General features: G+C 49.1%; 1 protein-coding gene across 4 annotated transcripts in view; it reads left to right on the top strand.

Moving 5' to 3' along the window:
• Window positions 1-25,386, top strand: part of LOC130131520 (vang-like protein 1) — a 61,359-nt gene that overhangs the window by 20,809 nt on the left and 15,164 nt on the right. For all 4 annotated transcript variants that reach the window (XM_056301228.1, XM_056301227.1, XM_056301229.1 and 1 more), the window contains exons 3-5: window positions 2,578-2,704; window positions 22,906-23,337; window positions 24,700-24,875. In XM_056301228.1, the coding sequence (XP_056157203.1) occupies window positions 2,578-2,704; window positions 22,906-23,337; window positions 24,700-24,875 (735 nt within the window). The remainder of the gene's footprint in view (window positions 1-2,577; window positions 2,705-22,905; window positions 23,338-24,699; window positions 24,876-25,386) is intronic.

The following is a 25,386-nucleotide window of genomic DNA, read 5'->3' as shown; positions in this document are numbered from 1 at the left end:
CCCTCAAATCAAAATACCTGAATCCCATAGAGCTCTATTACAATGTAAGGTTTTCACTGCTGTCTGTCAATCATGCCGTTTCCTTAATTGGTCCAGCAGGCAGGATATCCTGTACACCGTGATTGTGAACTGCTGTTGTGTGAGTGCCGTTCAACACACTTAATGTTAACTTGCTGTTTGTTTTTATTGTCCTTTATGGGTTTTGTGCCTCTTTCTTTAAATCCTGAAGTTGTTCGTCCAGCCTATCTTGTGTTTTTTCTTATTTTCCTGCCCCCCCCTTTTTTTTCCACCCCAATTGTATCCGGCTAATTACCCCACACTTCTGAGCCTCCTCCGATACATGTGGAGTCGCCAGCCGCTTCTTTTCACCTGACAGTGAGGAGTTTCGCCAGGGGACGTAGCACGAGGGAGGATCACGCTATTCCCCCCAGTTCCACAGGAGCACCCGATCGGCCAGAGGGAGCGCTAGTGCGGCGACCAGGACACGGCCAGTTGTGTCTGTAGGGACGCCCGACCAAGCCGGAGGTAACACGGGGATTCGAACCGGCGATCCCCGTGTTGGTAGGCAACAGAATAGACCGCCACGCCAGCCAGACGCCCTATTTTCCTGCCTTTTTAAATGTATGCCATAATCATGTTAATAGGATGAAGTAGAAGCCATGATGAATCTCAGCAGCTTGTGGGCAGTGGGTGGCCAGCTGCCACCGTTGTGGAAATCAGATTCGTTACACGTCCGTTCTCTTACAAAAGAACTGATTACCTTTAAACAACACGCCAAGGGGGAAGCAAGGAACTTCATTAGCATTTGCCTTGCATGAGAAAACTGCTTCTTGAAAAATGCTTTACCCACTTAAGACACGCAGAAGCAAAAAAAAAAGAAAGAAGGTATTTTAGTTGTATTTTGGGTGTAGAAGGCGTGTGAGAACAGGCTGATTCCCCGTCTGTCTTTATCCCGTTGTTCAGTCTGTTTGCTCAGTGTAGTGTCTTAAAGCATCGCGGGCGTTTAGTATCTACATGAGACTTGACAGCTCTCACTCCCGCTTGTGCGTCTGCCTCGCTCATCTAGCAGCTCCTGAGTTCCCACACCGAACACCCACAAATTGGGAATAAACAGTGTCTCCCGTCAAATAAAAATGTGGTATTTTGCATTTTATTCCCCTTCATTTGGCCTCAACAGGCTTCAGAGAACGGCAGAGAAACCCACTAACCCAGTTCTGCACCCTGCACTGTGCCGGCCTGTGCCACAAACCTTCCTCACCGTAGCTGTGCTTACCATGCTAACTCAATCTACATAATTCCTATATCCAGTACGGCAAGCCGGAGGGGAACAGATGAGGGGCTAACACAGCTGTGGAGTGGTTAGGGTGGGTGCCGTACCGCGTAGTGCTGGCAATGGTGTGCAGAGGATGTGTGCAGACCCCTAGTCTACGCCGAGCATGGGATTAGGGCTTGCAAGGGCTGGGAGGAAGAGGGAAGTGCTGGTGGGTCGGCCTGGCTAATGGACCTCATATGGTGGAAAAAGGATAAAGAGAGAGAGAGCGATGAGGGGAGTGGGGGAGTTGGATGGATAAAGCGAGGGAGGATGCGGAGGGGAGGGGTTTAAAGTGGGGCAGGGTTCACGTGGGATTGACAATTGTTTTGCCATTAGAGATGAGAGGGAGGAGGAAACAAAAGAGCTCATTTCATGCCTCTACCTTTACAACAGCACCAGGAGGGGGATGCTCTGCTCTTATCTGGACCGCACAGCAGCCAGTAGTGATGCGCAGGTCGGGGTTTTTTAAAACCCCGCCCCCACCCCACCCGTTACAAGAGCCAATCTGCCCCCACCCGACCCGTTACAAGAGCCAATCTGCCCCCACCCCACCCGTTACGAGAGCCAATCCGCACCCATCCGACCCCTTCTGAGAGCCAATCTGCACCGCCTGACCCGCTAACATATGTGTTCATTAACCACCTGAACCAGACCTGACCCACAACCCGCCACTTTTAGCTTAGGAGAGAGAGAGAGTGACAGAACAGAGAGGAGAAGAGAAGGTGGACTAGTAATGCATAGCTTAGCTTATTGCACATACGGGCATCTGACGTAACATTTTGCCAAATCGTTATGCGGCTTGACAAGACCGCCGTCGGCGCCGTCCCCCCCACAGGGTACCGATGGAAACTCAAATCCGCTGTGGCGACCCCCTGGGAAACAGGGAACGAGCCGAAAGAAGAAGACGATTTATAACTTACTCGGAGCACTACCTTGTCACTTTTTGACCCACCCGTCCAAACCCGTGACATTTTCTAGTAAGCGTACCCAGTCTGTGTGTGCATTTGCTTGTGAGTCGTCAGTTTTGTCCACAATGCCAACAAATGTTCGCCATAAGGGGAATGAAACACAGGGGAAGTTTTAGGGATGGAGACATTAAGGTCATCGTGGATGATGCCGGTGAGCTTAATATGACACGCTTGCCTTTCAGTGAGCTGTGTAACTTTCATCAACTGTAACAAATGTCCCGGTCCTTTCTGCAACATGGTGGCGTTAGTCACCTCACCCTGTCTAATTGTTTTCTTTTGATTTATTTTTCCACTCAGGGAGCGAAGCCGCGACCGCCACAAGTCCCGCAGTAAAGACAGCCGCTCGGAGAAGTCTGTTACCATAAACGCACCACCTGCAGAACCACTCTTGGGTGACTCTTCGGTCCGGGGGGAAGAGGTCCAGGTAGGGCTCAGCCGCACACATCCATGAGCGCCCCTGCTAACACCTCACCAACACACACACACACATTACACAATAACCAATCTATTCACAACAGGCGTCCGGGTAGCGTAGCGGTCTATTCCGTTGCCTACCAACATGGGGATCGCCGGTTCGAATCCCCATGTTACCTCCGGCTTGGTCGGGCGTCCCTACAGACATAATTGACCGTGTCTGTGGGTGGGAAGCCGGATGTGGGTATGTGTCCTGGTCGCTGCACTAGTGCCTCCTCTGGTCGGTCTGGGCGCCTGTTCGGGGGGGAGGGGGAACTGGGGGGAATAGCATGATCCTCCCACGCGCTATGTCCCCCTGGCGAAACTCCTCACTGTCAGGTGAAAAAAAGCAGCTAGTGACTCCACATGTATTAGAGGAGGCATGTGGTAGTCTACAGCCTTCCCGGATCGGCAGAGGGGGTGGAGCAGCGACCGGGACGGCTCGGAAGAGTGGGGTAATTGGCCGGATACAATTGGGGAGGGTGGGGGAACTACTCGCACAACCTCCTCACAATGACCATACTCTGAAAGTCCAGCTGACCATGCAACCACAGAACAAACACTACGTAACTAGTCACTCTAGTTGTCTCCCAGCCACCGCTCCTTGATAGCTTCCAGCCAGCTGGCTGTGCAGTCTGTCTGCTGTCCTGTCAACCAACCAGATGTCCTCAGCAGACACCTTTTAAGATCTCGTGTGCCGTGGAGTTGGTTCGGATTGAGAGCATTGAAGATTTAGCAGAAGTCAAAACGAGGTGGAATGATAATTGTGTTTATCCGTACGGGGTTAGACTGGCCATCTGGCAATGCAGGGCAAAAGCCAGAAGGGACAGTCCATTTTTGGCAAGGTCTGGGATGTCACTTCTAGGGTCTCGAATACTGACAAATGTTTGCAGCAGAATTTGAATGCTGCAGGACATCCCCGCTGGTCATCGCGGCATCATGTTCATCCTTTTTGTCAGATGAAACCACTTGGTGACATTTAAGGTGGACCTGCTTCCCGGTACATGCCCGTGCAAGGTGAACAAGTGGCTTTGCCACCCCTCATCAAAAAGTGGATCAGGCCAATCTGATACCAAAAGCCTTCCGGTCAAATTTGAAACACAACTCTCACAAATAATGCAATCTTCGATGTTTGTTGTAGCAAACCCCCCCCAAAAATGAGTCATATGATGGATTATTTGATGAAAGACAAATATCAGGTAGGCCATTTTTCTGCCTTTGTGTTTTATTTTGCACCGGCACATGGCTGTGACTGTTATCATTTGCAAAAACAATGATCTTATTAGGTCTTATACAGGAATATATATATGAATGTTGATGTCAGGTCGACATATTTTCATTTCACACTCCAGCCCAGTTTAGACCACGTCTTTATTCTTTGTGGACTCAGATGATGTGATGAGGGGCAGTTTGGAGGATGCTGGGGTAGTTGGACAGGATGGCCACTGTTGGGCTTGTTAAGGTATGAAGTATCAGGTAGTGCCTTAGGCATAATTTATCTCCGGTCCCATTGACAATAACTTGGAATAACGGTGTCTGGTATGTTGTTACCTGAAATAATTCATTATCACATTCCCTCTCTCAAAATCCCAACTCTCACATGCAAAAGGACTTTGAACAAATTATCTTTTCACACAGACTGATACACATATACAGTTTGAATTACCTGAGTACTAACCATTACCCGGTTATGTTTTTTGCAAGTAAAATTCATGCATTATCAATAGAACCTTTCTCGATAGATCGGTGAAAGGCCGGCAGAGATGGGGAATATCGGTAGGGTGGGTGATGTATGAATTTGACTGTAACACAAGGACAGAGTACTGCTCCAGCAAGCGTGAAGCTGTAAAGCAGCAAAACCACAGCCACGTCTTCGCTCTTACTCCTTGAGGTTAATTTAACGGCACAGCAATTCCTCATTAATCTGAACCAAAACATCTCTCCCCTCGAGTGTCGGGTGACTTTTGACCTTTCCGTCTTGCGTATGGAGCATTGCTTCAGCTCCTCTTCTCAGGTCCCCGTTGTGCGGCAACCCACTAGTTGTGCAGCCGTGGCGCTCGTAAAGCCGCCGTGCCTGGCTGATGTTGGCAGCGTGTAATCCTGCAGGTCACACCGTTTCCCGGGACTGTCCTCTTTATTCCTGCCTACCTCCGTCTACGGGCTTGTCTCTCGGTGCGCACACACTCCCACATAACACACACACACACACACACACACACACACAATACAAAGAATGTCCATCTGAGCCAACGCTTTAGTTTTTATCTATCTATCTATCTATCTATCTATCTATCTATCTATCTATCTATCTATCTATCTATCTATCTATCTATCTATCTATTTATTTATTTAACCCCCGCCCCCCACTTTTCTTCCTAGTTGTATCTGGCCAATTACCCCACTCTTCCAAGCCGTCCCAGTTGCTGCTCCACCCGGGGAGGGCTGCAGACTACCACATGCCTCCTCCGATACATGTGGAGTCGCCAGCCGCTTCTTTTCACCCTACAGTGAGGAGTTTCGCCAGCGGGACGTAGCGTGTGGGAGGATCATGCTATTCCCCCCAGTTCCCCCATCCCCCCGAACAGTCACCCCCGATCGACCAGAGGAGGCGCTAGTGCAGTGACCGGGACACATACCCACATCCAGCTTCCCACCTGCAGACACGGCCAATTGTGTCTGTAGGGATGGCTGACCAAGCCGGAGGCGACACGGGGATTCGAACCGCCGATCCCTGTGTCGGTAGAATGCCTTAGTTTTAAGTTCTGCTCGTTTCTCTTGCAGTAAGTCCCGTTTGCCGAGGTTTCCAGAAACAAATGTCATCTTGAAACAAGGTAGCGCAAGGCGGATATTTCCACGGGTGTCAAATAGAAATTCAGTGGAGAAAAAAAAAATGAGAATGATCTCACCCCTGTGGGAGGTTATTTTTTCATAATTGTAAGCAAAATGAAATTTCAAGGCTCACTAATAGATTTAATGGTGTGTTCAGATGGTTTTGTTTTTTTTGCAGCGTAATCCATTTATGATTTGGACTCAAATGAATAAACAATTTTCTCATGCCATTTTCCATGGCTGGATCGCTTTTATGCAGTCTGTCATTGTTTATTAAGAGACTTCGGAGGGGTCCTGTTAGACTAACAGAACAGCTTTCATGGTGCTTTGCCCGCCATCGATCGCCTGCGATATGAAATGTGGGAAGCATCCAGTGTGCTTATCAAACTGGGACTGGAGTCGTGAATATTGGCACGAATTAATTGGAGAGCTCGATGCAGTCAAAGATCACCATTTTAACATACGGGGAACCCTGGGATTCACCTGAATAGACCCCCCCCCCCCCCCATTACACAGTAATGATTCTTTCTTTTTGAGAATGGTTGAAGGATTGTGTGAATTGAGTGAAAATTGATGTATTTTTTACATCAGAACAATGACTTTATACTACTAAATCGAGTGGAGTCCGTATTTTATTTTATTTTTTTGTGGTTTTTGCTCCACCCCCTCTGCTGATCCGGGGGAGGGCTGCAGACTACCACATGCCTCCTCCGATACACGTGGAGTCGCTGGCCGCTTCTTTTCACCTGACAGTGAGGAGTTTCACCAGGGGGCGTAGCGTGTGGGAGGACCGACCAGAGGAGGTGCTAGTGCAGCGACCAGGACACACACCCACATCCGGCTTCCCACCCGCAGACACCCGACCAAGCCGGAAGTAACACAGGGATTCGAACCGGAGATCCCCGTGTCAGTAGGCAACGGAGTAGACTGCTATACTACCCAGACGCCCAAGGTTTTACTTTTTTCCAGTTCCATAATGTGGCGTCCAATAAACACTCAACACAACCACATGGACGTGGCACAGTGTGTGTGTGTGTGTGTGTGTGTGTGTGTGTGTGTGTGTGTGTGTGTGTGTGTGAGTAGTTTTTATCTATATTTTTTTCTTTTTTGGGGGTCTAATTTTAACACGACATGATTTGCCGCAGAGCAGAGCGGAGCCGGCATTAGTATTTTGCTCCTCATGTGTTATTCATGCCATGGCCTGCAGGAGCACTGCTGACAGGGTGTGGAGCGCTTGGCGTAAGTCTGAATAATCAGGGCCGCTGATTCCACTGAGAGCCGGAGAAAAGACCGCAAGAGAGAGAGAGAGGCGGTGCAAGCAGACGTGTTCAAGTACACATACGTATGTGTATGCACAAGTGTGTTGAAATGTGCTTGTGAGCGCACGCCCTAATGTCTGCATCGGGAGTGCATGTGCACGAGCATGTCTCGCGTCTTGTCTGTTGCCTAGTCCAGACATACACGGGTATTTTTGAAAATTGGGTTTTTCCTACTTCGTTCTTAAAAAAAAAAAATCCCATCCACACATGCACTGTTTGAAAAATAAAATCTCCATCGAAATGAAAACGTGAAAGCACATGCTACGCAACACAATGCATGCGCTATCAAGAGCATGCAGGCCAACAGCTGACGATATAGCCCTAACCCTAAAGCCAAGTTGACCAATCAGAAGCCTGGAAAAAAAGCCAATACCAAGCAAGAACTCTATGTCCATCCATCCATTATCCAAACCGCTCATCCGAAGAAGGGTCGCGGGATGCTGGAGCCTATCCCAGCAGTCATTGGGCGGCAGGCAGGGAGACGCCCTGGACAGGCCGCCAGCCCATCACAGGGCCAACACACACACATTCACACCTAGGGACAATTTAGTACGGCCGATTCACCTGAGCCTACATGACTTTGGACTGTGGGAGGAAACCGGAGCACCCGGAGGAAACCCACGCAGACATGGGGAGAACGTGCAAACTCTACACAGAGGATGACCCGGGACGACCCCTACGGTTGGACAACCCCGGGGTTCGAACCCAGGACCTTCTTGCTGTGAGGCGACCGCGCTAACCACTGCGGCACCGTACCGCCCCCTGCCTACATGTCAATACTGAAAGTGGAGTTTCTGAAAATCTTCGCCCTGGAAGGAGTTTTCCAACATGTCTCTTTTCAGTGACCTAAAACGCAGTTTGCGTGTGGACGAAAGGCCAGAACGCATAGAGAAAGCTGCGTGTTCAGAAATACCCGTGCATGTGTAGACTAGGCATAAGTCAGCCCAGCTCAGATCTCAGATTGTCATTGTGCACACACACACGCACGCACACACACACCGCAGGGAGGTTCGTCGTTCATCAGAGCCTTGGCTGACAGTGCAGAGAGGTTTCACAAGTCTGTGATATGTCTGTGATCCCCTGCCACAGGAATCAGAGCACAGAGCGCTCGTTTTAAATGTTAATGTGGCTGAAGAAGCTGGAGATAGTCTTAGGCAGAGAGCCAAGTCAGGTGTTCCCATTTTCATTTCACCGGGCTTGTTGTGTAAATTGATATTTTTTGTTATTGATTTAAAAAAAATATATTTTGTTGTTATTTTTTTGATAAGCACTGTTCTGAAGTCTTCTGTACAGATTTTAGCAGAGGTTCCCATTTCCAGTCCTCGAGACCCCCCCCCCCCTCCAAGTCTTAACTAGGGATGGGCACAAGCAAGTGACAGCAATGATCAACAACTTGACAACACAATAATAAATTCGGGAATGAACGTTTATCTAGTTAAGAAAACAAATTTATATATGCATAAAACTTAGTATGTGTTTATATATTATCTTGTGACTTCATGAAAAACTTTTTTTAAGCAATATATTTATTGAATTTTGTTTGCAAATTACATCAAAACAAGTAATAGCACAGTACAGCAAACATTTTCAACCCCCATAACCCCATCCCTATAACAAGTAATACAATTCAAAGCAGGGTTAAAGAAGATAATAAAGATAAAAATTAAATTAATAAAAATAATAAAATAAAATAATAATAACAATAATTTCTTTCACAGACTGATTAGAGGGTGTGGTTTTTTTCCGTTGCTTTTATGCATATAAACAATCAGATAGAGTTGTTCTACTCCCCCAGAGCTTGTTCTCATGAAAAACATTTTACACCAATCGAAGTCCAGTACCGAACAACACAACATAAATCCTTGCAGCCATATCCTCATAAAAAAAATCTTAATTTAAAAATTTCTGACTGGTTACAGTGGCATTAGGGGCGGGAGCTGAACACATGACAGTCATTTCAGAGACTGTGGCGCAGGAGCTTCTTTCAGGCCAAAGCTGCAGCACTAGCTGCACAGCTAGCTAACAATGGCTTCAAAAATCACAATGAGGTGTGGAAACACTTCGACAAAACTGAACAAAACACAGTGCAGTGCAAGTTACGCAGTGCAAAGCTGTCATATAACCCTAGGTTATATAATCACAAAACGAAGACGCTAGCCGGCCATGAATACAGAGTTGAGAGAACACAGCTAATAGCCGAAATGTTAGCCAAAAGATTTGCTGCCTCTCAGTTTTGTTGAGGGGGAAGGATTTAGAGAATTAATGAACTACATTGAGCCCCAATATGACGCGCCTTCTCGCAAGACAATCACCACCAATAGATGCTCTATACAAAAGGAGTGCTTCTTAAAGACATCCTATCAAAGCCAGAAAGGGTTGCTGTCACTACTGACTCGTGGACCTCGCTAACTACTGATTGCTATGTAATACTAACATGCCGCTACACCAGTGAATGGAAAATTCACAGTGCAGTATTAAGAACGTAGTTTCGATGGAAGACACGCAGCTGTGAACATAGCCAACTATGTAAAGGGTGCAACTGAAATGCAACTTTCCACGTCTGAGAAAGTGTTAGCATGTGTTCATGATTACGCTAGTAATATGGTTCTGGTGAATCAAGGTCTATGGAAATCAGTGCCCTACTTCAGCCACACTCTTCAGCTTGCAATTAACGAGGGCTTCAAAGTTGCTAGTGTGAGCCGTGAGGCAGTCAGCAGATTCGTTGCATTATTTTCACCACAGCACAGTAGCCACAATGTCGCTCGAGCAAAAACAAAGACAACAAAACCTACCCGAGCACTAACTGGTTTCGGTGTTGTCATACGCGCTGGAATTCGGTCTATGACATGTTTGAATGTCTCCTCGAACAGAGGGGGACTGTCAGCTACTCTCTCAGATCGTATGGTCGTGAAACTGTCAGATGCAAGGACGACAGATGGGCTGGCAAACTGTTGAAGGTTTGACTCCAGCGCTCCAGTCTTTGAAGTGTGCCACAACCGCAATGTGCAGTGAGACACGTGTGCATTTCAAAGCTGTATCCGATCACAAATAGCATCGTCACCAGATACCTAAAGACACAGAGCTGAAGAGTTTCAGAGAGTGTCTAATTTCAAAACAGCCGTGGCAGTCTCTGAAACTGTGCATATTTGCAGTTGAACCGCAAGATGCTTAGAAAGTGGCCCTACCTCTGGTTGCCTCAGCATTAGACTCAAGGCACAAACATCTTAAGTTTCTTGAGCCAGACCTTCGACAGAGAGTAAAAGAGAAACCGAAACAGCTTTGTGGCACTGTTCCAGACAGTGTAGGTGTTGCCAAATATGGCAGCATTGGACGTGGAGACTGAGTCTGGTGCAGTAACAGCTCTCCGCACTCTATTTAGAGAGGATTACAGCACAACGAAATCGAGAGCTACCTGAGTGAGCCATGCATCACCCTAAGTCAGGATCCATTACTGTGGTGGTAGGTAAATGAGAGAAGGTACAGAAAGCTGAGCATCCTTGCTCAGTGGTACTTGTCCGTTCCTGCAACCTCTGTGCCAGCGGAACGTGATTTTTTCCACCGCAAGTCTAGTTGTGAATAGACTCCCCACTCGGCTCTCACTTGAGCATGTAGACTGGCTCATCTTTTTATATAACAACTTGTAGGCTAGCTGCAGAGCCTGAATGAGTCTGAGCATGAAATTAATACTAGGGATATTAGAAGTTATGTTTACGTGAAATTAGTACCAGGGATGTGGTATCAGTGGAAGTTGAACTTTGTTGAAGTTGTTATTATTTTTTGCAACATATAAGGTTCAGTAGCCTAATGTTCATGTTCAGGAAAATATTGTTGTTGAATCGTGAGCTTTAAATGAAATATCAAATTATCCAAAGTATTTCTTGATTTTTAGCACAAATGATATTATGTTTACTGATGATTACACTTGTTGTGAGATCAATACCCCCTGGAATACTAGTACTCGAATAGTTGCTTTTCTTCTCTGTTGAGTACTCGAACTGTCAATATGACCAAAATGCACATCTCTAGTCTTCACCCCAACTATTACCCCCAAGAAGTACTCCTAAATACTACCCCCAACTTAGTTACATTCATCTGTTGGGCCAGGTCTATAAATAATTCCTTGATTAGCCAGCTGGAACGTGGGACACTAGAAAACCAGTTGTATTGGAGGGTCCAGAGTGCCACTGTGACCAAAACAACAGAGAACTTTGGCCCTGATACAATTGCCCCACATTGTGGCAGTGACTCAACAAGGGTGCTGTTGCATCCCGGTGTTAAAGCTGACCATTCAGACATCGGTGCTTCGTATAGATGCCCAAGGTTGATGGGTGGATGCTCCCTTCTATGGATGCTGCGTTCGAGTTCATTCCAAAGGTGTTCAGTGGTATTGATATCAGGGGATTGTGGTGGCCACATCATTAACCTCATTTGAATCGACTATTTCTCAAAACATTCCAGGAGGATTCTTTCTCTATAACAGGGGGCATTACCTTGTTGAAAGTACCCAAAGTGCCTGCACTTGTTCAGTCACTACAGAAATGTCTGCTGCAGAAATTTTAAAACAGCCACTGGCATTCCTAAAGTGGTTCGTAATCTTTTCATCCCTGATAAGCATTTTTAAGCATAAACCCCTCATGGATATTCCCAATTGCATTGCTCCATGTGTTTCAACAAAAATCTTCAAGCACATCACTTCGAGGGAAGGCAGGCCGAAGCCCCAGGCTGTATGCTGATGTGTGAACATGTTAGCTACACTCCCACGGTAGTTAAGTTGGATCTCAAGCAGGAGGAGCAGGATGTCTGTAGATGTCTTAGGCAGCTCCTGGTGTGTTTTTCTGCCTGGGTGATTATGAAGGGCAATAGAGGTGGGTAAGGTAAAGCTAGGGTATTATTAGCCTACTGTTGAAGGATTGACACAGAATGATCTGATTGGATGGATCCCCCCCCCCCTTGTGTTACTTCTGTATGGAACTGGATATTGAAGTGGGTGGCCAGAGGTTAGCACAGCTCGGGCTAACGTAGCCAGTTAGCTTTGTAGTTGAGGAATGTGTTTTGGGACACCATTGTGTGGGGTGTCGCACCGGAGGAAGGTGAGCTATTTAAAAACATCCGGCATTCTTCGGGAATTAGCACCCACCACCATGCCAGCACGCAGAACATGTTAGAAAAGGAAAGTGGAGCTGGGTTTATTTATAGGTGACCATGTGTGTGTGTGCAAATGCAGGAGAAAGGATATTTTTTTGTGTAAATCGTAGTCTTTTGGGAGTGAAGAGGTGCAGTCACTGGTTGTGTGTGTATGCTTGTTTTGTCAATTGTGTGGTTCCATGTACAAGCTTGTTCACAGCAGCGGGGGCGACCTGTGTTTCTGAATATGCATTACACATTACAATTGTCCTGTCCCTTTACTTGCTAGCTAGTTACTTTTGTGTGCAGAGATCATATCCAGCATAGAAGTAGCAAAGACAGTTTGGCTAAAAATTGACCTTTTTAAAAAGTCTATTGTGCACAGTTGGCAATTTGTTGCACAACATTTGCAGTTCTTGCACAAAGACGGACAGTCCCTGATAGATGTCATTTTGACTTACTAGAAAGTTTGTCTCGAAAACGTCATCAAAACATCACGGAGGGCAGAATAATAGAGAAGCCACTGAGGGTTTTTGAAAAAAAAATGCTAAAATGGTAGCATAGACTTAAAGCAAGGCTGGTAAAATATCTGCAAGTTGGTTTTAGAGCTAGTATTTGCCAAATAAACACGATATATTATTTTGCTGCTCTTCGAAGATGAACCTTTATCCTTCTCTATGTGCCCCCCCCCAGACTCTGTTTACAGCCCCCCCCCCCCAGACTCTGTTTACAGCCTCCCCGCCCCTCCTAACCTCCCTCTCTTTCACCTTCCACTCAACCTCCCTGCAGCTCAATTCAACCCAATTAAACTCAGCTGCTTCCGATCTCAGCTGTTTGGCGAGTGCGGCCGGGGCTCGGGCGGACAAGAGCCGTTATAGCTCTTTCCATTCCCCGGGCAGACCGCAGAAGCTGTTAGCGCCGCTTCTCCCCATGTCCGGGGAGAGTTTCTGAGGCGGCGATGTCGGACGCTCGGAATAGACGGAGCCCCTGTGCTCACGTCTGGCATCCCTATCCCGATCCCGTGGTGAGTGTCTTCTCTGCCCAGCAGGTCGGAGCCCCTGTGAAGCGAAATCCTCTTGTGCTTTGTCATTGACCTGCTGTTTTGTGTGTGTGTGTGTGTGTGTGTGTGTGTGTGTGTGTGAGAGAGAGAGTGGGTTGTCTTTTCCAGCCTCCATGTTTACTTTGTGCCGTGTGTGTTATCACCGAGCTGTGAGCTATGTGGGTGGGCTGTGCTTGGAGAGACTTCCTCAAAACTTTGGTTTGTGTTTCTGAAAACCTCGGGAGAAGTTTGTCGTTGCCCTACAAGACGACCTTTGTGCATCTGTGACCTGATTTGAGCTCACTGCGCTAACCGTCTTCACGCCGCGGCTCCGTCCGTCTCTGATTCACTGCTTTACGGCAAGGTGGGTTTGTTGTTCCTGCGAGGAAGTTGTCTCGGGCTACTGGGTGTCAAGTTGGGATTTGAAAACATATAGATTGCTCCAGGAGCAAAATGACTGCTGTGCTCCTCTCACACTTGCCCCGGTTTCTGGGCATCCCCACCGATTCCTGGGGGAGGCGCGGTTCCAGGTCCATTTTACCCTCCCTGCTCAGATTCTCTCTCTCTCTCTCTCTCTCTCTCTCTCTCTCTCTCTCTCTCTCTCTCTCTCTCTCTCTCTCTCTCTCTCTCTCTCTCTCTCTCTCTCTCTCTCTCTCTCTCTCTCTCTCTCTCTCTCTCTCTCTCTCTCTCTCTCTCTCTCTCTCTCTCTCTCTCTCTCTCTCTCTCTCTCTCTCTCTCTCTCTCTCTCTCTCTCTCTCTCTCTCTCTCTCACGCACACAGAGCCGTGCTACAGGGAACGTGGTGACACTACAGTGTTCACTGGGTCAGAAGCAATGGAAGGAGAGTGGAGCTGAGGCAAAAGGCGAGCAGATAATGAAGAATAGAATAAGAGGAGATGCCTCAGGGTGGTAGTGTGTGAGACAGGGAGAGAGAGAGAGTAGAATGGAAGAGAGACTCATCTGAGAGTAGATGGCGGGTCCCCTATGCAGCTAATTAATGTGTTATCTTGTTAAACTTCCTCCCTGTCTCTCTCCGGGGGTGTCCCAACGTTTGTGTAATGGACCAGTTTTCCCTCTTGTCCTTCGCTCCCTCACTTCTCTCTGCAATCAACCCATCCCTCCTCCGCCGCCCCCCCCCCCATCCTCACTGCTATCGCAACTAATGTGATGTCTTCATCGCTCTCTCATCCCCTCTCTCTCTCTCTCTCTCTCTCTCTCTCTCTCTCTCTCTCTCTCTCTCTCTCTCTCTCTCTCTCGCTCGCTGTCTTGCTATCTTCCTCAACAAAGCCTCCTACATTAAACAGCAAGTGAACACACACACACTTCCATACAATAGCTCCTGAGGCATGATGGGAGATATTTCTATATAAAGACGGGAAAAGCGGTGCTGGACCGCAGATCGGCGGAGGCAGGGAGGTCACACGAACACAACGTATACGCGCATACACATGCAGGAGCTCTCTCACTCCAGGATGGACTGAGGGAAATTAGGCAGTGGCTGAGTACAGAGATGCTGTTTGCGCGAGGCGGGGAGAGGTGCACATAAAGTTTGTTGGATTTCGTGTCAGCGGTCTGTGGCATGCAGCCAGTGTTGATGATGGAGGCGTCAGAGGAGGAGTTGCTTGAGGTGTGCAAGGCTGTAGGGGAGGTAAAGGACCTAATTGTCACCACTGTAGAGGAAGACTCCAACACTAACTCCCCAGCGGAGCCCGGCTCTGGACCAGGGACAAAATCTGGCCAGGTAAGGCTATACTCATCAACTGGCAGCATCTCTACTCTGCTGACTGCGTGATCGACTGGTCGCCGCTGACTTCCTGTTCGTTGGTTGACAGGCTGGGTGGCTGTTTCAGTGACTTGGCTCGCTGGCTGATTAACTGGCTGCTTGTCTTAGTTTTAGGGAATAGCTTTATTGATTAGCTTGATTAACTGAATAGTTTTCATTTATATGGCGTATTTAGAATTTTTAGAGCCCTTTTAATTTAAGGATTCCTAGATTTTCTGTTTGTGTGAATGCAGCACACACACACAATCTGTATGCATGACTGGTTGCAGGCCTGCTCAGGCAGAAAGTGTGCACATATGTGTGTGTGTGCGTGCACGTGCGTGTGTGCGTGTGTTGGTTTGAGCAATTGGCCGAGCACGATGCCAAAAGGGAAGCTTATTTGGTCTGGCGCATTAAATTTAGCTGCAGCACAGGATGTTTCCTGTTGTTGCTCCCAATATGCAAAAACCAACAACCGCTGGAAGGAGGCGTACTAGTTGGGTCACCGTTACCAACACACTGTTTATAATGGAGCTGTGTCGCTGTTCACGACGGTCTATGGCACCCAGTCGTTAAGGTGCTCGCCTCGTTTTAAAACCGCAAGTTATAGGGTCAGGTCGATGCTGCGTGTTGCTAAATTGGAAGTTCTGTTTCCCGGGCGGTTAACATACTTGACTGTGTAATCCTTTTTAACTATACTGTAATTAATTCCTTTCTTCATGGGGCTGCACAGCTCCAAAGCCTCCCACGGTCTCCCGAGTCCCTCCTCTCTTGCTGTGCATGGGATAAGGAAGCGTCGCCAAGTGCCGTCCCTCCCTGTCTTGGCAAGCTTTTGGCAGCTCTTCACACTGTCCCCAGCTGGAACAAAGGTAGTCTTACATTGATGCAAACAGCGCTGTGGAATGCATGCAGGCTGTTGCTGTGTTTTACAGGCACACACACACACACACTCACTCGTACACGTGCGCATGCATGCACCTTGCCTCCCAGGAGTGTGTAGAGTGCACTTGTTCCTGCAGTGAGCGAGGGGGGGGCTTGCTTTTATTTGTGTAGCAGCCCGCCGACTGCCCAACAACACACCACGGGCTTTTTAATGGATGTTGGATTTACTGTGAGAGACAATAGCGGTTATTTATACTCGCGGTCAGAAAAAGGAATGTGGAAAACGCTCCCTTGAAAGGGTCGTAAACGCACGCTCCCTAACGTAGCCCGGATCGTGTGTGTGTGTGTGTGTGTGTGTGTGTGTGTGTGTGTGGTGTGTGTGTGTGTGTGTGCGTGCGTGCGTGCACGGCCATAGGTGTGCACACGCAACACAAACACAGGCGTACACAGCAGACCTTTTTGAGAATTTATCTCCCCCCTTGGTTTATCGGGCTAATCGTTTCCATAGTTCTCAACTCTTCCCATTTATCACTTTGAGGAAATGAGGCTCGTAGCTTAGCTTCGTTTGTCTTCCCTGCACACTCCGGACAGGGAGAATGGGAGTCGGCTCGCACAGCGCCCGTGTTGATTTGTTGGTGTGGGGATGAATAACTTGAGTGTGGGGGGGTGTGCGGTTTAAGTTAATCATTTTACTTAAAAGCAATTTCGTTAGAGGTCAGCATATTTCAGTGTACATAATGTGTTGTTTTCTTTTGTTGCATATGGACTGAGTCCATGTTAGCACTCAAAATATCTATATGTCCTTCAAATAATCCAAATATTAATCCAGATTTATAGCTGAGGCCGTGTTGAAGGATTGATACCATACATGTGGTGTAGAAATATTGTTTAATGTGATAAATTAAGGCAGGGCCCCCTCCTGGAGACAGACCTGGGAAGGGAGCTTGCCAGCGAGCGTCTGGTGGCCAGGTCTTGGCCCATGGGGCCCGGTTGGGCCCAGCCCGAAAAAACAACATGGACCCCACCACCCGCGGGGATGAGTATTGGGGTAGGGTGCAATGCAGGCCGGGCGGCAGGCAAAGGCGGGGACCGGGGCGTGCCGACTTCAGGCATCACAGACTGGTCCAGGAGGACCAACTGGGAAGAGACCCCGGGGTAGACTCAGAACTTGCTGGAGGGACCACATGTCCATTCTGGAATGGGAACGTCTTGGGATCCCCCAGGAGGAGCTGGAGGGCGTTGCAGGGGAGAGGGACATCTGGGGTGCCCTACTTAGCTTGCTGCCACTGCGACCCGACCCCGGAGAAGCGGCTGAAGATGAGATGAGAGAGAGAGAGAAATTAAGGCAAAATGTACAGCATAGAAAAATGGTCAAATTGGCTGTAGAGTGGTTTTGATCATGTATAGGTCAGAGACAACCACCGCACAATATTTCATACATATCCACACATATGCATTATGCTGCATGTGTCACAGCACTGGGTTATTAAAAGCCAGAGTGCTGATATTAACAGCTATGTGATAGTCTCTATCTAGAACATGTATCTGTAGTATATCGTCTGTCCGGTAGCGCGGTTCTGTTTTCAGTTATCTTCCCGCTTCCTCTGTCTTCCCTTCCTCGCTTCACTCCTCCTTCCCACTTTTAGTCCGTTCAGATTTCACCGGCCTATCGCCGTGGAAATGCAATGAGTTTCTTCTCTTCTTCTACTGAACCCTCGTCTTCTCTGATGCCCATCCCTCACTTCCACATCTGCATGTGTAGCTGTGTGTGTGTGTGTGTGTGTGTGTGTGTGTGTGGAGAGAGAGAGAAGAGACGGAGAACATGTCGGTCGGGATGCATCAGTTGTGTGGTTGTTCCGCTGACTTTCTACTGGAACCACTCAGCCCCCTCCCAGGGCAGCGGCATAGCTTGTGAAAGGTCTTCATGTTGCAATAGATCAGCACAGGCCAAGTGGACACGAGTTGGCCCGGTGTGTGTGTTTGTGTGTGTTTGTGTGGGAGAGAGAGAGAGAGAGAGAGAGAGAGAGAGAGAGAGAGAGAGAGAGAGAGAGAGAGAGAGAGAGAGAGATGGTGTATATGTGCATTCACAACTGTGTGAAAGTGCAGGCATGGGAGAATGAATACAAATGTTAGTTTGTCTGCACCTATCATGACCTCTGACCCTTAGACAATCCCCCTTATATAATTTCTCTATTATGTCGTTTCCCTTCTGCCCCCTTACCGTGATGCTGAACATGTGCTATCAGTCGGATATTTATCTCCACCCGGCGGATTACACGTTCGGTCAAACATGTCAGCCTAACATGTTTTGTTCAACGTTATATGAGTGTATGACGAAGAACCGCTCTTGGTTGCGGTGATTAAAAACCTTCGGAAAACGTTTGCTCTCGCTGTCGCCGCTCCCTCTCTCCATACACATCGTAGCTCGCTCAACCAACGCTGCTCTCCGCCGCCGCCCGCTCGGAGTCAACAGTACGCATGCGCGACTCACATCTACTCACATTCAGTGAGTAGAAATGTTTTCCGCTATTCGTGTCTGTTGTTTAACATGTAGAGAGGTCATGTTATAGTGACACTCTGAACCTCTGCACAAACCCCTCGCTCGAAATGTTCACACAGCTCCCACAATCCTCTTCTCTCATTCACACATCACCTCTGCCTACTCTTTCTTTGACTGATTTTTTAAGTATTGTATTAATTTTTGGGGATGTTTTCAATTTGAATTGTCTCTTTTTTTTTTACAATACATGATGATATCATCTTTAACTACCCTGCTGTAGCTTATGAGGGTCCCCCCCCCCCACACACACACACACACCTGTGTTGCGGAGATGAGTGAGGGCAGGATACCTGACTGTGTGACTGCCCCAGTGGCACAGAATTACATTAAGCTGTGGTGACTCTATAACCCTTTGAGGAAATGTGGGTCACTACTGTCTTCACACACCCCCCTCCCCCCGCCCCAGCTGAGGGAAGCCCCCGCCAAGGTCCCTGCAACGCCATCACCCGTCCCAAGTTTTCGTACCATGGAGTTGATAGTGTGCATGAGATCCTTGGAAGGCTTTAAGTGTGTCACAGTGGGGAGCGTCCGGGTGGCGTGGCGGACTGTTCCGTTACCTACCGACACCGGGGATCGCCGGTTCGAATCCCCGTGCTGCCTCCGGCTTGGTCGGGCGTCTCTACAGACACAATTGGCCATGTCTGTGGGTGGGAAGCCGGATGTGGGTATGCATCTTGGTCGCTGCACCAGCAACTCCTCTGGTCGGTCGGGGGTGCCTGTTCAGGGGGGAGGGGGAACTGGGGGGGAATAGCGTGATCCTCCCACGCGCTACGTCCCCCTGGTGAAACTCCTCACTGTCGGGTGAAAAGAAGCGGCTGGCGACTCCACATGTATGGGAGGAGGCATGTGGTAGTCTGCAGCCCTCCCCGGATTGGCAGAGGGGGTGGAGCAGAGACTTGGAAGAGTGGGGTAATTGGCCAAGTACAATTGGGGGGAGAGAAAAAATAAGGGGGGGGGGAGAAGTGTGTCACAGTGGATCTCAATAGCTTGCCTTCTCAACTCAACTTTTTTTTCTTTCCCCCACAACCCGAGTTTATTCTTCTGGCGTCAGGAAATCCTCAGGAGATGGAGCGGTTCGCAAATTGAAATCGAGGGCATTCGGCGCTGAGCGCTGCGTCCCGGCGGAGAGACGTGATAAACTGCAAAAGCGGTGATTCATGCTCCTCTTGGGTGTTCTGTGGGGGTATGGTGTCAGCTCTCGGTCAGAGACACTCCCAGACAACAAGCTCCTATTGATTTCCTCTTCACGCTCACACACACACACACACACACACACACACACACACACACACACACACACACACACATAAACATGTTTGCCTGTGCCAACAAGACAGTGGTCCGGCAGGATTACATCTTTGGCATGTGTCAGCAGCTCTGCCGGGCGGGGGAGTTGCTCCTGCAGCTGTTGCCCGGGTCCCGGCACCACACAGTAGATGTGCGTGCACTGCGGGCATAGTAAAGTCGGCTCCTCCGTCCAACGCTCGCTCGGCAAGACGGAAGGAAATTTCCTAGTTGAGGGACTTTCCTCTGAAAGCCTTCCAGAGGCCTGCTCTCAGGGTTTCTGTGTAACTGCCCTGGTATGCTCACTGTCATCCACTATAATTTGTGGGGCTCTCTCTATTTGGGGCTTTTTGGTGGCCTCTCAGAACGAGGCATTCATCAGTGGAGCTACTCGTAAAAAAAAAGAAAGACGTAATTGGATTTTGGTTAGCGCTGCTCTCCCTCCGTAGGGGATAATTGGTTGAATTCGCTAAAGAGCTCGTTGTGCCGAGGTTTGTAGGGCGGCTGAGGACCTCTCCGGTCCTCCTTTTTTTTAATTTTATGTAAATAAACCCTATCCCATTATTCTGTTCAGAAACACACTCTCCGTCTCCGTTCACCCAGCTGAAGTGTGTGTGTGTGTGTGTGTGTGTGTGTGTGTGTGTGTGTGTGTGTGTGAGGCTAGGTAGGATGTAGGGGTGGAGGCGTGTGTGTAGATGGTCTTTGACTGTCCCATCAGCATTTTAAGCACATATAGCTACTTAGCTCCCGGCTCTTTAGTCAAACAAATGAGGCAAAAAACCTCTAATCGGACGTATTATACTGCTTTGTTGAAATCACCGACATGTAACGGCCGTTTTTGCGAAGGGACGGAGCTGGAAAATTCTACACGTTGACCAAATGGGTTGTTGTTATTATGCTTGCTGTCTATTTAAGGCGGAGCTGTGTGGCGGTGTAGACGGCTCGCCCCGCCGACAAACCGAAATATCGGGTTACATCACGGGGAGGATCCGGCGACATCTTCACCCCGTGACCTTTGACCTTTCGAACCCAAAGTCTGGGGGGGGTGTTCTGGTGTCCTCCCGGTGCGTCAGAGACGGCCGGATGAAGCATTTCTGACCGGGTTGCTGTGCTGTCTTATCTAGACGGACGCCAGGGGTCAGGTGAGACTGGGGACGGTCCCGGCAGCTTGACCTCCTTAAGCAGTTTGCCAAGAATGTTGTTGTCACTGTCTGTCTCTGCTGTCGGCTAAATTGGACCGGCATTTGACATCAACGGTATCTCTATGGGGAAATTCACGGACGGGGAAAAAGGAGAGGGCCTAAAATGAGGAGGACCGAAAATCCCACATGTTGTTCTTGGTGCTGTGAACATGCCTCTCTGCCTCTCCAACATACACAAATTATACATAGCTAGAAAGCCCCCAGAACAAACTTGACTCTGCCCGCATGTGAATGTGTGCCAGCTTTTTGTGTGTGTGTGTGTGTGGACATTTTGGTCGGTCCTCACATTTTCATGGGAATGATTTAGAGTTAGGATTTAGGATTAGGGGCGGCACGGTGCCGCAGTGGTTAGCGCGGTCGCCTCACAGCAAGAAGGTGCTGGGTTCGAGCCCCGGGGTAATCCAACCTCGGGGAGGCCATCCCGGGGTCATCCTCTGTGTGGGGTTTGCATGTTCTCCCCATGTCTGCGTGGGTTTCCTCCGGGGGCTCTGGTGTCCTCCCACAGTCCAGAGACATGTAGGTCAGGTGAATCGGCCGTATTAAATTGTCCTTAGGTGTGAATGTGTGTGTGTGTGTGTGTGTGTGTGTGTCCTGTGATGGCCTGACGGCCTGTCCAGGGTGTCTCCCCGCCTTCCACCCAATGACTACTGGGATAGGCTCCAGCATCCCCCGCGAACCAGGGAGCAGGATAAGCGGTTTGGATAATGGATGGATAGATGGATGTAGTTCTGATGGTTTGGGTTAGTGTTAGGGGCAAGAGGGTGCATGTTGTCAATGAGGGTCCTCATAAATGTAGAAAAACAAGTGTGTGTGTGTGTGTGTGTCCATGGCTGCAGTGTTGACACAGAGTAGGGCATCGTGAAAAAAGAATAGCAGAGATCATATAAATGGAGTTTTGTTCACCGGTTTCAAGTGCCGGTATAGTCCCAAGTGGGTTTCGGGAGAACTTGTTTTGTATGTTTGAGCTCATCTTGGCCTGATCTGCAACCGATCTGCCAACCCTCTGCTGTTTTAAAGCCCCGGGCCCGTGCAACCCCTCCTCCCTCTTCAAGACCTCCAGTCAACCCCAACCCCCATCCGCCGACCTAGGGAATGACCATAATGCTTCCCTCTGGATGAACTCATTTTGATCCCCTCTGTCTGCTATTTTTAGCCCCCCCCCCCCCGCTGCTCTTGTCATTGAGGCTTATCCGTAAAACAGGACTCCGCTGCGAAATCAAGGGGCTCATCAGTTGCATTTTCAGAGAGAGTTGCGTCGTCGCATGGGTTTGTGAGCCGGGGGGGGGCGGGAGGGGGGAATTTGCAGTTTCCTGTGTCCGTTAACATTTCTTGTTAGTCTGTTTGGAAAGGAGTCCCCTTTCCTTTTTCCTGCTGGCGGCGGCCGCTCGGGGCGGCTCACTGGCCCGTGTTGGCGGCGTGTTATGACTGCCCTGTAAAGAGTCCTTATCTGTGTTGTTCTAACAGCTCGGCTGCAACGCCGCTGACCTTCATTATCTGCGGATGCGGTCAAACGCAGGCGTCAGCGTTGCCCCGGCTGGCAGCCTGCCCGCTTATTTTTTCCACTTCCCATCTTCTGTTCCTTTACTCCCTCTCTCTCTCTCTCTCTCTCTCTCTCTCTCTCTCTCTCTCTCTCTCTCTCTCTCTCTCTGCCTTCTCTGCAACACAGGCACGCCTTCCTTTTGCCGAGGCCGGCGTGTCAAATGCAAAGCGGCAACGCCGGGTGTTACCATCCCACTCATCTGGATGAGTCCCAACTGTAGGAAAAATGATACGGGAAGCAGAGCCCTTTGAGTCGAAAGCCTCGGTATTTCTGAAACTCGGAATCAGATAAGGGCGCCGTCCTCTGCCGTTCTCTCTCTCTCTCTCTTTCTCTCTGTCTCCGTTCACTTTGTCTGATAAAATCTCTCGCTGTTTTTGCCCTTGAGCAAAGTAGCTTAATTGGACCCAAACCCTTTCTCTGGGGCTGCTGCACTGTGTCTGACCCTCCCTAAATATGATTAATGCATTGTCTTGAGGGCTGTGTGTTGGCGTGAACGCAGAGCCGAATCTCATGTTGCAACGAATCGCTCACCGAAACCATTTCTGTGTCCTGAACTTCGCCGTAGATTTTGTCGTCATTTTGCAAATTGCTGTCTGTTAAAAGCTTTCTCTCTTCACCCCCCCCCCTTCCAGGATGACAACTGGGGCGAGACCACCACGGCGGTCACGGGCACGTCGGAGCACAGCCTGTCGCAAGAGGACATCGTGCGCATCACGAAGGACCTGGAGGACAGCGTGGGGATCGACTGCCGGCGGTACTTCACGCTGACGCTGGCCGTGGTGCTGGGCCTGCTGGTCTTCCTCACCCCGATGGCCTTCCTGGTGCTTCCCCACCTGCTGTGGCCCGAGAAACTGCAGCGCTGCGGCACGGCATGCGAGGGCCTCTTCATCTCCGTGGCCTTCAAGCTTCTAATCCTGCTGCTGGCCGTCTGGGCGCTGTTCTTCCGGCCGCCGCGCGCCGGCCTGCCGCGGGTCTTTGTGTTCCGGGCGCTGCTCGCCGTGCTGGTGCTGCTCTTCGTGGTGTCCTACTGGCTGTTTTATAGCGTGAGGATACTCGACTCACAGGTGAGAGGAGTGGTGGGGGTGGGATGGGACGAGTAAACGCTTGTGGCTCTGTAACATTTGCTCTGGGGCTGTCAAAATGTACCACGAAACGGCTGTGAGGGCGCTGTTGGAGGAGGTTACACACAACACACACACAAAATATTTAAACAAAAAGGCATATTGTGCGTCCATACCTTTTATTTTTATTTTACGTGCTTTATTGTCTTAACAAGGTCATAAATCGCCCAACCTGACGGGGGTTAAAAACAGATGTGTTTCACTGTATTCTGTATGAGTCAGAATTTTAATTTCCTGTTTTTCCACTATTCACAGTGCTCATGAGAAAACGCAGGCACGCGCGCACACACACACACACACACATGCAGACACAAATATGTTGTTTGCAGTCATTTGAAATATAATTAATGTTCGTGTACATCTTCCTATGCGTCACTCTGCAGGAAGATATTATGGCTGTTTTATATGCTTTTAGCAGTGCGAGATATGTGTGTGTGTGTGTGTGTGTGTGTGTGTATCCTCAGTATATCCTGTCTGATAATTTCTGCCACTGGCATCTTTAGGGTAACGGTTAATCCACAACTACTCAGACCGTGAAAAACATTTGCTGTTTTAATCGTTGCCGATATTCTTTTTTCCCCAGAACATGTACGGCACAACGTGTAGCGTTGTGTGTCTTCACCTTAGCGTTCAAATGCAGAAGAAGAATAATGAGTTGTTGGCAAGTGTAGAGAAGAAGCAGAGCTCTTCTGGCTAACACGCAGATACGGCAGACTATGCTCGTAGAAGACCTTTAACGACATACAACAATAACTGGGCGGCACGGTGGCCCAGTGGTTAGCGCTGTCGCCTCATGGCAAGAAGGTCCTGGGTTCAAACCCCGAGGTTGTCCAACCTAGGTCATCCATTCTCTGTGGAGTTTGCATGTTCTCCCCGTGTCTGTGGTGGGGTTTCTCCGGGTGCTCCGGTTTCCCCCACCACCATCAAAAGAAACACGCACCTTAGGGTTAATACTCCTGCCTGTGCCCCCGAGCAAGGCAATGGGGAAAGAGCTGGAGTTGGTCCCCGGGTGCTGCACGGCGGCTGCTCCTAGCTAGGTACACGGCTAGGATGGGTTAAATGCAGAGAAAGCGGAACTCGGGTTCGGCCAGCTGGGTGGTGGGGCGTGTAGGGACACAACTGGCAATGGTGTCATTTTGAATGGACCTGTGATATTTAGAGGGGTCAAACCCTGCTGTGGTTACCAGTGTAACCGTTGCCGTCACTAAGTTAAATGCAATGATGGTAATTAATCTGGTTTCAAATCCATAACGTCTGTTTTTTGTTTTTTTTTCCTGGTTTGTCGCTTATCTCCACCTCCTCCAGGACGAGAACTACCAGGGCATTGTGCAGTATGCCGTGTCCCTGGTGGACGCCTTGCTGTTTATCCACTATCTGGCCATCGTGCTGCTGGAGCTCCGCCAGCTTCAGCCCTGCTTCTCCGTCTGCGTCACGCGCTCCACCGACGGAGAGACCCGGCACTACAACCTGGGACAACTCAGGTGAGAGATGGGGTTGATATGTTTAACAGGAGGATAACACCGGGTCCCTTTCCGATCCTGCATTCACCGAATCCTCACCGGTGTTTAGTTGAAGCCCGTTTAGATGTTTAGCTCGTCGACCTGGAGATGTTTGCTGATCTCTACTGCCGATAGGAGCGAAAATGAGAGTATTGCTATATAGGTCTGCAGGCACCCCAGCAAGTACCCCCGTACAACCCACACACACACACACACACACACACACACACACACACACACACACACACATATAGAGAGAGAGAAAAGAGAGAGAGAGCGAGGGAGGAGCGGAAGAGACAAGGAGGGAGCTAATACGAGTCATACTTTGTTAAGGTACTGGGAGGGGTGGAGGTTGGGGGGGAGTGAGCGTAGGAGGATGAGGTGTGTGTGTGTGTGTGTGTGTGTACAGCAGAGAGAGAGAGAGAGAAACTGGGACACCTACAGAGAGAACGAAAGGGGCAGGGGGCTTGTTAAAGAGTTGGAAACGGGAAGG

Source organism: Lampris incognitus, chromosome 21 (genome assembly GCF_029633865.1).
Source record: "Lampris incognitus isolate fLamInc1 chromosome 21, fLamInc1.hap2, whole genome shotgun sequence".
In the NCBI taxonomy this organism is placed as follows: Eukaryota; Metazoa; Chordata; class Actinopteri; order Lampriformes; family Lampridae; genus Lampris; species Lampris incognitus.
Note: the sequence above shows the minus strand (reverse complement) of the source record. Positions and strands in the feature narration are given on the sequence as shown.